This window comes from Lycorma delicatula, chromosome 4 (genome assembly GCF_047948215.1).
Source record: "Lycorma delicatula isolate Av1 chromosome 4, ASM4794821v1, whole genome shotgun sequence".
In the NCBI taxonomy this organism is placed as follows: Eukaryota; Metazoa; Arthropoda; class Insecta; order Hemiptera; family Fulgoridae; genus Lycorma; species Lycorma delicatula.
The window spans coordinates 121,715,211-121,733,555 of NC_134458.1; the positions used below are offsets into that span (position 1 = coordinate 121,715,211).

The 18,345-nt window shown below is 32.6% G+C and overlaps 1 protein-coding gene across 1 annotated transcript in view; it reads left to right on the forward strand.

Moving 5' to 3' along the window:
- Window positions 1-1,085: 1,085 nt before the first annotated feature.
- The window catches only part of LOC142322708 (kinesin-like protein KIF12), a 180,863-nt gene continuing 163,603 nt past the window's right edge, over window positions 1,086-18,345 (forward strand). The window contains exon 1 of the mRNA XM_075361785.1: window positions 1,086-1,207. Coding sequence (XP_075217900.1) covers window positions 1,086-1,207 — 122 coding nt within the window. The remainder of the gene's footprint in view (window positions 1,208-18,345) is intronic.

The following is an 18,345-nucleotide window of genomic DNA, read 5'->3' on the forward strand; positions in this document are numbered from 1 at the left end:
GAATCTTTCAGATGAATACTAAGACGCTATGGAGATTGGCGAAGTGGAAATAATTTACAAATAATTAAAAAATATTATCCAAATAAATTGCTTTTTGAAAAAATAAAGCTATCATTTATAATTAAATATAAATGTCCACATTTCAATGAGTTTGGCATGCTGATGTACAACACGGTATATTTGTTTAAATGTAAAACGAAAAATTAAATTAATCCACAGTTTTCCTAAAAAAAAAATCTCATTAGATACTTGTTATTCTTGAAAATGGCTTCAATATTTTATTGGAATGACTAATATTATAACGTTATCCATATCCATTTGTTTATGTTTCATAATAAATATTAAATTAAACAAGATATGTAAATTAAAAAAAAATTTTAAAAACTCCCTCCAAAACAACTTGAATTGGCCGCTATTAAAATAGCATAAAAATAATAAATTACTCATTTATTAGCATCCTAATATGCAAATTACTATTTTGAATAATAATTACATTTATATATTATACAAATTATAAAATATATACAAGATAATACTTTCTAGAGTTTCTACTGAAATACAGCTGAAATATTTTAGACATGAAATAAATACGAGAATCTATATGAGTAATCTAGAACTTCTAATGAATTAACACAACCAGATATATGATATTTTACTGTATCAAATTATTAAAACAAATATAGGCTATTTAAAAATAAAAAATAAATATTTATTACCTTTTTTAAAGAATTTAAAATATTACATTTATATCTTTCGACTTCAGAATTGAAGTATTTTGAATATAAAAAAAAAAAAAAACATTACATATTTAATACAAAAATATTGTTATGAACAATAAAAAACTAATTTTGAATAATTTCAACTATGTAAATATTATCTAAATATTTCAATAAAGGGATTATTAAACGAGGTTTAGAAAATTATTATTTTTAGATCAAAAGTTTTTGAAGAGACAACTAAAATCACATAAAATTGTTTGAAAAACTATAAAAGTGTATGAATTAAACTAATAATAAGAAAATTTTTGTTAAAAATCAAATAATTAAGGATAAAAAAAATTGTGTTATTTATATAATAATGAAGGAATGAAGACGGGAAAGCCCTCAAGAAGGGGGGCCCCAGCGAATGGACTGACTAGTAGCGGGAGTAGTAGTGATAGCAGAAGAGGTGTCAGCCCGCCGGTTTTAAGGTCTAGAGGCAGTGAAGAGTAAGTAATTAGAGTAATAATAATAATAATAATAATAATAAACATATATTTATGTATGTTAGATTTTTGGAAATATAAATATTTAAAAACTGTCAGTGTTATAAGGCTTTAGTGTAATACTGAAGTATTGAACCACACTTTGATATTAATTGTTATATTTAATATCTAAAAACTATATTTTTAATAAATTTTAGAGCCTTCCTATGAAGTCGTGGTAGGAGGGTTTATATAATTTAATTTGGAAACTTCCATAAGTCAAGACACATTTCTGTGGAAAGAGAAATTTTTTTTCTCCTTAAAAAAAAAAAATCAAGCCTCCCCTCGGTACCTTTATTTCACGCTGAAAAGAAGTTAATAGTACATTATATATTTAAATTTGTCAATATAAAAAATAATTGATCAATAATGCTATGTCCCCAGGATAGGTTCAGCATTTTAAATTTATCGACCCAAATATTTAAATTGTTTAGTAATGTTTTAAATAAAAATAAAGATATAATTTTTTTTATTAAATAAGCTTAAAATTATATTAAAAAAATTAAATAACACTAACCAGTTCATCTTACTGAAAATGCCTCTAAGTTAAGCAAGTTTAAATTTGGATCGATTTCAAAGTTCAAAATTTAAAGAAAAATTAGATATAATTTTTATTTAAAATTTTGAAAATGGTTTTTATTGTTATTTTCCCGATGAATATAGCTAGAAAATGTATATTAAAGGGGAAAGTATGGTGATCATGTCAAAAATGGGGTATGGGGTTGTTTGAAAATCTTTACGTCTTAGGTCCAACTAGTACATACGGAGAAAAAAAATATGTATGTAACCGATTATCTTTAAATTTGGTTTTAAATTTCTTTATATGGGGCATTATTCATATTATTTTTTTTTCAAAATTCGTTAAGGGAGTAAAGGGATAACGCGAAGAAAACAATTTCAATTTTCTTCAGAGGAATCTAAGAGACAACTTTATAAAAACAAATTTGTTACCTACAAGGCATACATAAATAATAAAAAAAAAATCACGGCCCACCTCTTAATATTGAAATATATATTTCTTTTGTTCTTCTGTTGTATCTCCCTTCGGTTTAAATATTTTTCAACAATTTGTTGAAAGTTTATACTTCATACATACAGCTATCAAGAAATCCATACTTTTTTTAAACTTTTTTTGGACCTAAAACACAGCAAATCTTTATTTTTATTTTATCTTTTATTGATGGGGGTGTTAGATTTAGAGATTTTAATAAAAATCTCTTAAATTTTATTATTAAAAAAAAATGTAATAAATTTTTTATAAAACAAAATTAAAATAACTTATTTTTGTATTTTTCTTCATAAAGGCTATTACAATTAAAGTATCTTTGACACCTGTATTATATTCCGTGCCCAAAATGAAAAAGGATATTTTCATTAGTTTCATTAAGTTATACTCTCTACGTTTTTCAATAATTTAAAACAATCCTGTTTTAAATTTAAGCTTAGTATGTGGCGAAATTATCTAACAATTTATTTTTTAGGGATCACTTCTTTATTTATTTATTTTAATTTTACGGTCTCAATGGACTACTTCAGTCACTCTTGTGTCCGGTCATCTTCTTCCATGAGCGCACTATTCTCTTCTTCTTTCGAATTTCCCAATACCTCTTTATTCGATCCGATCTGTCCTTTCGTTCCCCATCCGTAAGTACCCCCCCCCCCTTTCATTGTATGTCATTTGTCTGTTACTGTCCTATAGTTATTTTCTTGTCCTATAGTTTCTTGATGTTTTCTGTCTTATTTTGTAAATCTTCCATAGTTATTACCAGTTTCTCCATACCCCTTCTTATTTCCTTCATCCATTCTATTCTTTGCTTATGATTCCAAAGTTTATTTACAATTCTTCTTATTAATCTGGTTTCTGGTGTCCTCATGAGATACCTTAAAAATAAATCCTATTCTTACGTATAGTGTCCGTGATAGGTTCTAGCTTCCATGTAAACCACTTCATTTGGCACCGTTGTCCTTCTCTCCGATGTTTCTTGTTTATACGCGTTCTCGCTATTCTCTCCACTTTTAGAATCTTGTCAATTCTGTTTCTCTGTTACCTTGAAGAGAGTAACACTACAGAAGGTTACTTCAAGCTGAACTACTCCTTTGTAGTGTTTTAATTTCGTGTTGATGGATAGATTTTTTGTTACAGGTTGACCATGTTAATCTTTAGGCTTTTGTAATTTTATGAGCTTTTTCTTGCCAGGTGGATCACTTCTTTAAGAAATTTTTTTCCTAAATTGTCTTCACAGAGTAGGGAAACCCCTAAAATCAAAACTTTACTATTCAAAATTTGAGTATTTTGGTGCTATTTTGGTAATCATCGTAATCAATAAAAAAAAACCCTAGTTACTCGGGGCTTCCAAATTTTTAAAATGTTTTCGATCTCAACGTTCATTAAACTAATTTTGGTGAATATTAGTTTGCGTGAAACCTTCGCAGTTACAGGAAGGCGCGCTATCGCGAGTCGGTTACTATGATAGTTGAAGGTTGTAAGTTACGGTAGGTGGTTGTGGTTGGAAGATGCCATACGAAGGCGATAAGTTGTGTAAATACACTGATGGCAATGTTTGTCGACGAATTTTCATCGATGGCATCCTGATAGAAGTCAAACTGATGACTATGTTCTGTAATCAAGTTTAGAGGGTCTAAAAAGACGACCTTCTTTAAAGACCATCAGAGACAGGAACGGAGGTAGTGGTGTGGCGACCGGGATCGTCACAAGGGCGGGTGTCTTCCCCTACGGGGATCAGGATGTTATTAAAAGTCTTTTTAATAAGGTAAAATTGTACAAGAATATATAAGTAATTTTTAAAGTTATTTTATTTTGTTTTACTCTATATACTTTACTTGTATAATTTTGTTTTATTTTTTTATTTTACAAATTCGTAGAATTTTTTATTTTACAATTTTTACTATTTTATAATACTACTTTTTAATCGGCGTAGCCGGGAAAGTCATGCAATACTTTACCATCTTTTTTTAAGTTTATTTAATAACATTTAAATAAATAAAATTGTTTGAAACCTGTTTGAATATTTAAAGTAACGTAAAGAAATTCAAACTGTAAGATTATAAATAAATTTATTTCTAAAAAGAATGAAAAATAGATAAGACGATAATTGATTTATTCCGTGTTACATTGGCCGATTGTTATTCAGTATAACCTTGACTTAGATACAATTCTAATCCTTTTGTCGCTATTTTATTAATGTAATTATAGATTGATATTGCTAAATGACACGGAGAATTATAATTTACTAGAGGTGTTGCCCTTGATTGGTTTTATTGTCAAATTCCTCTCACTTAAGGTGATCCGAACTATATGTAAAGTAAAGAACGAAAGTAACTTTATTTTTAATTGATGTTTGACTTAATCACACTGAAAGTTCATAAGGTTGATTTAATTTCTTATGCTTCATCTAATGTGGATAAGCATTTATAAAATATCATATATATATATTTTTTTTAAATAGTTCTTATTAATAGTTTTTTAATATATAAAAATGATATATTAAAATTAGGAATAAGAAATTACGTAATCAAACTATTTCCGTTCGTGTTTTGTATCTAATATATTTAAAAAATTAAAACAGTTCAGTATTTCTCAAAATACAACGTAAAGATTGTTAGACGATTTCCAGCAAATAAATAAAAGGGTTCGTTTAAAAACATATTCTGGATGTTTAGTTTCTGTCTTTTTGTTGATTTTACTCAACAGGAAAACATTTTTTAAATTTTATATGGATGAAAGGGATGAAGTTGATAAATATTCAAAAACCATAATGAAAAAATAATAAAATATTATAAAAAAACTAAGGGTTGCATAACTTTCCCAATTTGGCCCTTGACAAATTTTTATTTCGATACATAGTAAGGTTTTTAAATATCGGTGACTTAATTATGTAATATTTAGAATACAATATTGTGAAACAAATCAAAACGCTCAATTAAAAAATTTGATCCGATTTCATCCCTTAGATCAAAAGACATCTTTATCGTAAATACTTTACAGCTTAATAAAGCTTTACAATAAATGCTTAATAAAGGTAGGAATGACAATTCTTAGTAAAATATTTTAGGCCATAGTTGACCCGCCCCCTTGATCAAATTTCTGTACACAGAGTATAATGGCTAAGTAAAAGAAGAAACATTTTTAGAAAAAATATTGGGTCCCTTGCTCGACAGAACTTGATATAAAATTATTATTTATAATCGCAAATTGAAAAACATGTAAAGTATCAGAAACGATAATAAATTCACACATTTTTTTTTTAATTTTCATTCGAAACAACTTTTTAAAAAAAGATTCCCATTTGGTCTACATTAATTCTAGATTTTAAATCTTTAAAATTAAAATTGATAAAATATTGATATTTTAAGTACGGCCCAACTCAGCCCCCTTGTTGTCTATTTGGGCTTAAAAATTTATTTACTGGAATAATTACTAGCTTTAAAAGGTCGGCCAGATTTGTTGCAACGTTATTCAACACGGCTAAAAGAATTTATAATTCACTAAAAAAAAAAAAATTGTAGATAGAACTGCCACCTTGTCCTGTTGGTTAAAAAATCAGGCCAAAATCTGGGATATACGTAGCCAAATATTTGTAACAGGTTTCAACTTTTTTAGGCAACAGGTTTTCAATATACGGGGCAAAAACCGTTTAAAAAAATGTAAAATAGAATAATGTAAAATCCTTCCACCTCCTAAATCCGACTGACTTAAACGGTGGAATATTAAATAAATTAATAAGTAATTTCATCGTTCAACTTTCTACGATCACTATACAAAAAGTCAAAAATTAATAATGGCGAAAACTACTCTTCTTTCTTAATTTTTTAAAACTTTAATGCTATCAATGCCTTATATTAAGAAATTTTTTGAGTCATTTTCAAAGTATTTATGTTGTGCCAGTCCGGTAATGTTATTCAAAATATAGAAACTCATAATCAACTCAATCAATCAATGTGTGTATGTAGACACGTACATTACACATTTTTCGGAAATTTCTATAACGTTTTTGATTTTTTTTTTGAACTAAGAGCGTCTTGAATGTCGAAATTTATAAGAAAAAATCCCACTACCCAAAATTTTGGCCGTTCCCTATATTTTCTCTTTACAACAATGATTCTGCAGCAGCATAGAGCAGAGCTATAGCCGCAAAAGTAAAATGATATATATAATACCAGCTTACGTTCCCTCGACTAAGAAACAAATTAAAAAAATTAAGTTGAAAAGGGACTGAAATTTAAATTGTCTACTGAAGCTTAAGGTTCATAAAAAGATAATGAAATATAATTTTTATTTATAAACGTATGCGTTTCAAATCCAGAAATACAATACGAAAATAAAAATATTATAAAATAACTTACCAACCCATTCATACAGACATAGATATATACACATCAACGGACGTGTTTGTTTTATATTCTTACGAGGAACGTTTCTAATTCCAATCAATGCTGTCAATATATTTTAACTTATCAACCTGTCAAACTACAAACAATATTTAGCGTCTTAGTAAGAAAAACCTAGAATGAAAAGGTTTTTTGCAAAAGAACAAACATATTTAAAATTTTTATTAAAATATGACATCATATTAATTCAAATTACGTCATTTCACAAAAAATAGTTTTCTCAAAATATCAATGTAATGAACGATAGTCGATTACTCAGATGTGTTAAATATTTTACTAAATTCCCTTACATTATTCAAATAAATCATTAAAATTCAATATTTTTTTTATAAATAATTTTGAACAATTTAGCTAAATTTCTCAACTGTAATACTTTATATTTAATAATCTGTTAATCAGTAAGTTAGGCATTTACATATATTATAATAAACACTCATTATCGGATAATAATGACTATGAAGTTACGTATGCTTTTCGTTGGAGAAAAGAATCACTTACATATATGTAATGCTTCGCTTTTGGGTCCGGAATACAATGTAGGTGCAAAAGCTATCTTAATTTTAATAACCCTCTAAATGATGAAGAAAAACACAAAAAAAATTTGTAATAATAAAAATTAAAAGAGTTAGATCCCCCCCCCAAAAAAAAACCCACAAAAACATAAAATATTTTTTTAGTGATGAGAAATAAATTTTTAGAAAAAAAAATATTCATATATATATATATATATATATATATATATTAACCTTAAACAAATTTGCTTAAGTAGAGTTTTCTCTAGATCTAAGACCCTCTTCAATAAAGGCTAAAATAAAAAAAATTAAAGTTTCAAAAAACTTTTCCTCATTTTAACCCGGGGTCTACAATTAAAAAAAAAATTTGTAGACATTTTATGAGAGCTCTATATGTGAAGTATAAACTTTCAATAAAGCTTTGAAAATATTTAAACCGAAAGGTGATACACAGAAAGAACAAAAAACAGACTCGTATATTTCAATTTTAAGATGTGGGGGTTGTTTTTTGAAAAAAATGTTTATTGTATTATTTATATATAAATATATATATCATTGTAGGTAGCAAATTTGCTTTACTCAAAATGGCTAGGAAGAAAATCAAAATTGATTTTTTCGTGATATACCCCACTCCCTTAACGAATTTAAAAAAAAATTTCGTTTATAATCAATACCTCATATACAGAAATATTTGAGCCAAATGTGAAGAAAATTGGTTCGGTCAATCCTGAGATATAAGATCAAAAGCTGTGCGACACACGTAGTTACGTACGCACATATATATGCATACGTATGTTCTTTTGGTCTAAATTAAATAGTTTAACCCAAAACCGTAAAAATTTGGAAAAATCCAATACCTCTTTTTGACATGATCACCATACTTTCTCCTTTAACATAGATATTCTAGCTATATTTGCCGGGGAAAAAAATTCATAATCAAATGTAGTCTGATAAAAATAAAGGCGTAAATATTTATTTATTTTTTAATTTTTTTAATTTGTTTATTCTGCTTTTAAAGATGAAAACATTCAGCTTTATCATCTAACAAAATCAAATCAACTAACTTTTGTTTCAGGCTAAGACCAAAAAAATCCATATTTTAAAAATATTTAACCTGAATATCGTTATATATAGGGCCCCTAAACATAAAATTAACATCGTATTTTTCACAAATAATAATTGTACAGAATTGATTAAGATCTATATAACAAACAATATTTTAAAGCAAATATAATAATTACTAGATGATTGCAGTTGAAATTTTAATGCGTGATTATAAACAAATTTATATGAGTCAAATTGAGAAGACTTATTTACTTAGCAAATTTTTTACAATTAGCAAATTAGTCGTATAGAATTAAACAAAACATATTAAAACTACTAAATAAACGTTCTTACAGGAAAATAAATAGACTATTCAGAAAAATTGCGCAACTCTCAACAATTTTTGTTTTAAACCTATAATTTAAAAGATTATGATCACATAATTACGTTGACTATATAACTGTAATGAAACGAAATAGTATGTTTTGTTTTTTATTCATAACAACCACCTTCAAGAAAATAAAGTGTGCGTTTTTGTCCTTGAAAATACCACCCAGTTATGGGATGAGTATAACTAAATGAATTCGTCCATATAGCGTGTTTGTATTCAAAACAACCAGCATAGTTAATGGATAGTCAATATTGCAGGATTACTTACGTATACCTTTTACAAATTACTGTTACCGATAATTTATATGAAATTTAATTTGTGTATGTAAATTACAATATATTTGTTTTTGAATACCTATCTACTAAATTTGTACCCTGCCAAACTAAATAAATAAACATGTAATTTTCAAAAAACTTTATTTGTTTCTACTCTTCTTGTTATTCCCTTAGGCAACTCTTTTTTTATCTCCACCTTTCTGATTATTTCGTTTTCATTTTCATTGCTTCTTAAGTATTTCAGATGCTTACTATATCTATTGGGACAAACTTTTAGGATTTTTAGTAAATATCTTACTAAAAATGTTTTTGGGACAAACGGATGGAGTCTATTTGATACATAAAACATTTTCTATCATAAATTATGAATTATTTTAAAAGATATAATATAATTTATTTAATTTTTGCTTTCTCCTCTGATCCTTTGAAATTTTATTGCTGTTACAGTGTATAACAAAATGCCAAAATTTATAGATTTTTTTTTTTATTTAAAATTTTTATTTACAATCGGATGTAAACCGGATTTATCTTCAATAAATTATACCACATATATTCACATTAAAAAAGAATTCATATTAAAAACAGATAAGAAAAACAAGAATTATAAAAATGGCAGATTGATGATACACTCAGAAAAGAAAAAATAAACCAAAAAAGAAAAAACCAGTTAAAAATGGATATGAAAACAGAAACAGAGAGGAAGGGTATGAATGATTGATTAATTAATGTAAAACACTCAGCGGGTGTAATTAGACTATAAAGTACTAAGGTCCAGAACGTGCAGCAGTTTAAATCCTCTAGCATCTTCACCGCTGTCGAGAAGGTTTACGGCCAAGCGGTTAACGTGGTGATTTAGCCAAAGTTCATATTCAGACTAAAACGTTGTATTTCTTCCTTGGCGTACCGTAGACCATTTTTACCGTACCATAGAATATTTTTGAATTGTTTTTAGCAAACCAAGGCGCTTCAGATACACACCTCGCTAGTTTGTTGTGAAAGCGCAATATGATTTTAACATTTTTCTAGCTTGTCGTGCCCCGTATTTGAACTCCATAAGTCCATATTGGTTTCAAAATTACTGAAAAACGTAGCTTATTAGATAAAGATAACTCTCAGACCTCCTGTCCAGCAACCGATACATTTCTTTGAACTTCATGTTAAGTTGCTTTATCTTCTCCCTCACATGGATCTTCCATGTCAAACGACGATCCATGTAAACGACCTAGGTACCTTAACTTTTAGTATGCGGAATTAAAGTGTAATCAAGGTGGACCCGTGAAACACTTTTCATTTGTTAATAAAAATTCGTATTTTTTATCCTTATTATGATATAGATCTTTAACTGATAAATACCAGTTTAAAAAAATTCACTAAAAACAACACTTTTCTAACTATTCTTTAAATTTTGAATTAAAAAAATGGCACCAAATTATTTTACGAGAAAAATATTTTATTCTCTTGTTTACATTTATTATACTATGCTAATATCGAATGATTTTTTTCAACAATGAAATTTAACAAGACATTAAATTTTTGTATTTCATTATCTTTAAGTACTTATTGATTTATTATAACCTACAAATTTATTTATTTCTGTTAATACATACATGATTATTATTTTTTTTTAACCTCCGAGACCACCGTTAGATATTGCTTCAGAGAATAAGATGAATGATTTGTGTCGTGTGTGAAAATGCCATGCTAACAGGGATTCGAACCCGGGACCTGGGACCTCTGGATTAAAGATTATTACTTGCTTTATTTTAACTCACAACGTTTTTTTTTTTCAATTTTTTTCTCATGTTTGTCCAAATCTTGAATCCTTAATTAAATACTGCTTGACATTGTCGATTGATGAGATTTTGCACAGTTCACAGTTATTAAGGTCGGGTGACAATACAATATTCCACCATTACTTTTGCAAGCATCCCCTCGTACGGGGTAAATTAAGGGTGCAGGTGTAATAATTTAACATACTTCCTGACCATGTCTATTGATGAAATTTTTCAAGTTACTAAAAAAGGACGGGTGACAATACAATATTCCACCATTTCTTTTGCAAATATCCCCCCGTACGATTTAAATCTGTAAAATATACATAAGCGACAAAAAAAAGTTTTGTTAATTTACAATTGTATTTCAATAATCAAAAGCTTCACTATTTCGTTATTTGTGTAGTAAATGTTAGATTGAAAATTTGTTTGATATTTTATGAATATATTAGAAATTTCAATATATGATGTTATCTTTTGAAATCCAAATTAACCTACTAATTAAACTCATACAATGTATGATAATAATTTGATTAAAGTATGACTAAAAAGTATAAAGCAAATTTTTAACAATTTTTGTAATATTATTTTTAATAAATAAAATAATATTTGTTAATCTATTTTATAACGAGTCTTTTTGAGAATAATATTGGTACAGAAGTCTGTTATATATAATTTAGAAATATGTTTACAAACATTTTTATTTGATATCTTTCAAAACATCATGAAGATTAAAAAAAAGAAAGACTGGAGGCATTTATAATATGAATAAGAAGGAATTGGTGAAAATTATATGGACAGAGTAAAAAATGAGAAGTGCTATGGAAAATAGAATCTTTTGCGTTAGCTTTCAGATTAGGAAAACTAACCGGCTGGAAGATATCTTGAGAGGAGAAGGAGTGATTAAATAAATAATGTTAATGTATATCAATACTTCCATCCATATTAAACACATACTTCAATACAGGCAGCTTAGCAATTAGAACATATTTTATTACGGCTTTCGATTTATTTTGTTTGAAAATGACGGAACAAAGGATTTGCATTAAATTTTGCGTTTAAAATGGAATAAAGTTCAATGAAGTGGTGAAGATACCACAGAAGGCTTTTGGTAAGAATTTTATGATGACTAGGGTTTGTAAGTGGTACAAACAGTTTTAAAAAGGCGGTGAACACGTTGAAGATGACAAAAAGTTTGACACATACAATAAACGATGAGAATATCGTCAAAATAGAAGGCACTGTGATTAATAATCGTCGAATTTCTATTACAGATGTTGCTGAAGAAGTGGGGTGAGACACTTTTACCATTCGTATGAAACAATTTTGAGTATGAAATGGTAACAGCAGCAAAATTTATACCAAAACTGTTGAGTTTTCAACAAAAACATCGTAGAACAATTGTTAACAGACATAACTGATAACTCAGAATTACTCAAACGTGCTAACGCGACAAACGTGAGTATACGGTTATAATATTGAAACGAAGGCCCGATCACTTTGATGGAAGCTTCCTGAAGAACCAAGACTGACAAAAGTACGCCGAGTCGATCGAATTGTAAAGTTCTTCTTATTATGGGTTTTTTTTTACAGTCCATTATAAATTCTAACCACAAAATTTTACGGTCAATACAGATTATTACTTAGCGGTTTTACGGTGTTTACTTAAGCTGATCGAAGAAAATAATCACAAATTTGGGCAAATAATTCTTGGATTTTACACCATGATAACGCTCCAGCTCACACTTCACTATTAGTTCGTGATTATTTAGTCAAAAATAACATCATACTGATGCCGCAACCTCCATATTCCCCAGATAAGGAAGGTCCTGCGACTTTTTCTTGTTCCTATTGATTAAGAAAACATTAAAAGGACAACCGTTTGGGACGGTAAATGAAATAAAGAAAAAAAATGTCTAAGTGAACTTAAGGTAAAACAAAAAAGAATGTTTTGAAGATTGGAAGAAATATAAGTTTATCTCATCTCTGGGGAACGCAAGAATGTTGCGGGAAGTTTTATTTCCTTATTCTTTGCAGAGCCTGACCATCATCCCATTGCTGCTTGTTATTTCTATTTATCTGGCGGGTATTTAATTTTTAATGACGGTTATATATTTATTTTTAGTTTGTTTTTATGATGGACGGAGTTTGGGACTGCGTAGCGATTTTTTGTAGATCGTGTTTGTGAAAAAAAATATTTTTACTCGGATTATTTCTCGAAAGAGTAACAAGATATTTGCTTCCTTCTCTCGATACGATTCCTCTCGCACGAAGTCCATCCACTCACTGAAAGCCTTTCGGTTTAACAAGAATCCGCCTGATGGGACCCTAATTTAGTGGAAAGTCCAATGCATTCCCTTCTCGGAGAGAGTTGCCTATAGTGTCTGTAGGCGGTTGCCTGGTGTGGCTAGTTATTGTAAGATGAAGGAAGAATAGGAAATGAATCTAGGTTGTAGAGATTCTTCTTCTCCTTGTGGAATTCTAGTCTGAGGTGAATTCGCTGTTTTGGGACAGCCTTGTTTTTTGTATCTTCTTTCTTTTTTCGCCTTACTCTCCGTATTTGCTGGTTGTAAACATTTACAACAGCCTTTGAAAGACCTTTAAGCTCTGAAAATTGGAGAGTGCAGATCTCTTCTTTCTTCGGGGGATTATTTTGAAGGTGACAATGTCAGTATAGAAGAATAAGTAAATCCTTTTTAATAAAAATTAAGATTCTCGTTTTGCCGTAATTATACCTCATACAATAAATATATCTTAGAAAGTAAGACAGATTCTATTATAATACTCGAAATAATCATTTCCGCTCTACACAATATTCTCCAACTGGAAATGAATAACTACAAATATAAATTTTAAAATAACAGATGAAACACGAAAAAAGAAAGAAAAAGCGTAAAAATTTAATTTATATTTATTCACGAATATCCGGTTAAAAGAAAAAAAATCTTTTAAAGTATTTAACCATAAACGTTTACAGATAATTTATTCCATTAATTTATACAAATAACAATAAATTTAAAAATATAATGGACAATTATTAAGTGATAATTATGAGGTTATAAAAAACCGTACTGTATTTTATGAAATGAAACCTACATAATGTAATATTAATTTATTTCTCATAATATATAAAAATGATCAATAAAATTTGTTCGTTATTTCAGCTTATGATCTTAAAGTATATAGTAATACAGAAATAATAAAAAAGAGATATTAAACATTTCTGTTATTCTTTATATATTTGTTAAAAAAAAACCTTTCCAAAATAAAATTTCGAATGATTCATATTTATTAATTAGGATATTTATTAATTAAGAATATGGAAAATACAAAGAAATAAAAAATATAAAAAAAACAAAAACAAATTACAAAAATATATTTGATTATATATATAAAAATTATTTTTTTAAAAAAGCTTTTATTTAACTAATATTAACATTAATAAAAAAAGGAAACAAATCAGAAAAACCCTCTAAAAAGTAAAAAATAAGAATTAAATCAAATTGAAAATCTTAAACAAAAAAAAATAATATATTAACAAATATAAAAATGCACTGAAAAGTAAAAAATAAATTATATAAATATCTAATAAATAACCAATAAATAAAAAATAAATAAATGTAATAATTATTAAATTTTAAAATTAAAAGTAATGAAAATATCTGTAGGGTCGTCGACCATGTAGAGGTCGCCCGATGCTTTAAGTGTCAGGGCTTTGGTCACTCCTCTCTCCGCTGCAGTGCGCAGTCGGAGATGTGTGATCACTGTGCTCTTCCGGGGCACAGGGCAGCCAATTGTCCTGCCAAGTCTGCGCCTGCCAAGTGCGCCGCCTGTACCTTGGTGAAAGGTAGCGATGCTGGACACCGGGTCGGGGGTAGGCAGTGCAGGGAGTATGATATTGCTCGGACGAGAGCTGTGAAAAATACAGCTTATGTTAAATACGCCTGAATTGGGGGAAGCGTTTGAGGACGGACTCCATGTTAAACGCTTGCGCCTGGGGCAGTTAAATCTGCATCATTTCCGGTCGGCCACCAGAGAAGCCATGAGGCTCCTTGAGGAGTACAACCTCGAGGTCTTCTTGGTCCAGGAGCCATACGCGGTCGCGGATAGGATGGTCGGCTTCCGCGGTCGCGGATAGGATAGAATAACGGCTTGTTATTCATTCTCGTGGGGGACAGCCGCTCTCCGCGATTGTGGTTGATTCAGATTCGTTGGGTGTCTTCTGGATGTCCCATTTGTCCCATGAGAAATTCACTGTCGTGCGAATCACAAGGGGTACGCTCGATATCGTACTAGTGTCGGGATACTTCCAGCTTGAATGGAGTATCGATGACTTGCTGGTGAAGTTGGGTAGGATTCTGGACGATCTCCCGAGCACCAGAGTGCTGGTTACTCTGGACGCTAATGCCAAGTCTCCCGCCTGGGGTTTACCACCCACTGACCCCAGAGGCGCTGGTATTGAACAGTTCGTTGAAGCCAGGAACCTCTACTTGATTAATGATTCAGAACAACCGCCAACTTTCTCTTCCGAACTGGGAGAAAGTTACTTCGACGTCACGTTAGTGACGGACGACTTGCTGCGAAGTACAAGTAGTTGGACTGTCTTGCCCGAGGCTAGTGTGAGCGATCATAGGCTTATAACCTATGAGATCGTTTACGGAGATGGTCTAAGAGCTCCCGATTCGGGTCGTTATAACCTAAGCGGCCTAGATCAGCACAGGCTGCGGCGCGAGTGCGCATCAGCCTTGCAAGGGTTGGAATGACGCATGGAGCACAGGGAGGAGGTAGATTTGATGACTGAGCAATTTGGCCGGGCCATCAAGACTAGGTGAGATAGGATCCTACGGTGGCCTCGGCCAATGGAAGGACCCTTAAGCGATGACCAGTCCGCTGATCAGAGAGAGAGAGAGAGAGACACTTTAGCATCTGTGGCAACTTACCAGGCGTTCCTGAATACTCTGTTTTCAGATGCTCCGGTGGGTGAAGCAGAAGTCGGCGTCAGGGCGGGTGAGACACCATTCCCTGGCGTGCGGGCTGTGGATCCCGGAGATACCGAGTGGTTTCTCGAATGGCACTGAGAAAGGCACCGGGGATTGACCAACTTGATACGGATATTTTCTATCATCTGCTGCCTGTCATAAGAGAGCCGCTTGGCAGGCTGTTCTCAGGGTGTCTACGCTGGGGCTGCTTTCTAGCTTGCTGGAAGGTGGCTTTGGTGAGGGTGCTCTTAAAGTCAGGAAAGGATCCTAGTGAGGTCAGTAGGTATCGACCCATCAGCCTCTTGCCGGTTATCGGTAAGTTGCTGGAAAGGCTGGGAGAACATCGATATGAACTATTTTCTAAATCGAGGCCAGTATGGCTTCTTGAAAGGGGTTGGCACCGAGGATTGCATCTTAAATGCTCTTGCCAAGGTGGAAAGCGCCGACTGTAAATATGTTTTGAATATTTTCAATAAATAATTTTTATTGACATAGAGGCAGCATTTCCTTCCTTGTCGCCGCCGCAATGTTCCCGTAGCCCTACAGGCCGTAGTACGTGAGTACTTGCCTAACCGCTCGGTTCTGTTTAAAGATGCGCACCTAGTTGCGGAAAAATCCGTCAACAGGGGAAGCCCGCAAGGTTCCGTTCTCGGTCCCTTGCTGTGGAACCTGGTCTTTGACGGATTTCTAGGATTGACATTCCCAGAAGAGGTCACGGCTCAGGCTTTCGCTGATGACTGTCTCCTATTAGTTTGTGGTAACTCACGACGGCAGCTAGAAAATCGAGGGCAGGCGGCTTTGTCAACCGCAGAGGGCTGGATGGACATGCAAAATTTAAGGATTTCTGTGCCTAAGACGAAGTATATGCTTCTCAAGGGTACAGACAAATTATCGTACAGTCGTAACCCCTACATTAAGTAAAAAGGCTGTGTCACCAGCCAAGTTAGAGCTCATAAGTACCTAAGTGTTTTGTTTGATGAAAAGTTGCTGTTTAGCAACTACATTAGGCAAGTAGTGGCGGACGCCGTCTCAGTGAGCACAAACTTAGGAGGACTGCTCGGAAAGACTATGGGTTGTCGGGCCGTCAAATGTACATGGTGTACTGAGGTGACTTCGAAAGCATGACCTCTTACGCGGAGCCCGTTTGGGCGCGTAGGTTGAATATGAATAAAGCACTTCTTCAAAATTTAAGGAGTGCCCAACGCAGAGCCTTAATTGTATGCACTTGTGTTTTTAACCTCCTACAAGGCTACCACTGTATTGGGAAAGGCTCTCCCAATCGATTTAGTGGTGAAGTTCGGGCAGCCATGTGGAAATTGCGAAGAGGTCGGGAAGCCGAGGTATTTGGATTGCGGTTTCGAGCCAGGCCAGTACCGGAGCGGAACGGCGATCATAATGTACCGGATTTTAATTTCGTTCAGTTGCCCATTTCTCGCCTGCGGAAGAGGCTGCAGAGCCTCGCAATGAGGCGACTAAAGGAAGATCCTTGTATAAATTTATACAGGACCTGTGAGGATGGTATGCCTCATGCTCGTTTTTAAGAGCAATGGGTGCCCAGGTGGTCAGCAACCATGTTAATTTAAACCAATATCTGTTTCGGTTCCGCCTGGCAGCTGATGAGCTGTGCGTCTGAGGGGAGGTCCAGACAAGTGAACACCTGACGTTTGACTGCTCTGGGGGGGGGGGGAGCAGAGACCGGGCCACCCTTGAACTTAGAGGTCAAGGGGAAAATTGGCCACTCACAAGCGGCGAGTCAATGTGGCAAGAGCCGCACTGTCGGACCGTGTGGGAGTTCCTTGATGAGGTTGTTTTGTTCAAACGACATCAGTAGTTTACCTAAGGGTAAAAGACTCCTACCGCAGTAATGTGGGAAGCCAACCTAGAGATATATATGGCTGATCACCAGTCAATTTAAGCTCCAAACGCTTTAATATGGTGGACAGGTACTTGATGACATTCAGCGACCTAGACGTGGCAGCAAATTGACAAAATTAATTTTAATTTATGGATGTCATATATATTTTTAGTAGTTGACGGGGCGCGCCTACCCATTTTAGCAAATATATGACAAGTGAGCGATTGGAACACGTAAGCCGGTGGTGTATGGCATCGCGCTTAGTCTGCTCACGCTGTTAGGTAAGCTCTAGGAGCTATTTAGGACACTGGTCGCTAAATTGCTTCGAGCCTCAGTAGCCGTTTGTGGCACACACATTTGGTCGTATGCTTTAGGGCGACCGAATGGGATGGTGGCGGGAGAAATGCCAAGCAAACTAATTGTACTGAAGATGATAGATTATACTAACTGAATCTGAGTCGAGGGCCCATACTATCCGCAGACGGCAGGACAGATGGAGGGCAGGTGGATGTGCCGAGTGGACGAGGAGACTAATCACTGACCTGGAGACGTGGCTTAGCAGAGGTCACGGAAACGTTAACTTCCATATCACCCAAATGATGACTGGACATGGGAACTTCGAGTCGTACCTGCACAGAATTGGTAGGCGCGGCTCCCTGATGGCTGGTATGTTCTGTCGCATGATACAGTGAAGCACACCCTGTTCCACTGCCCAGAATGGCGCAAGCAGACTGGAATTGTTGGCCTTTTATCTTATATTCTTCGTTCATCCAGCAACCGGAGATCGTTTGTCGAGTTCGCAACGGTGGTACTTCGGTGCAAGGATGCAGAGAAGAAGGAGAAGGAACTTTTAGTGTTCTGCACT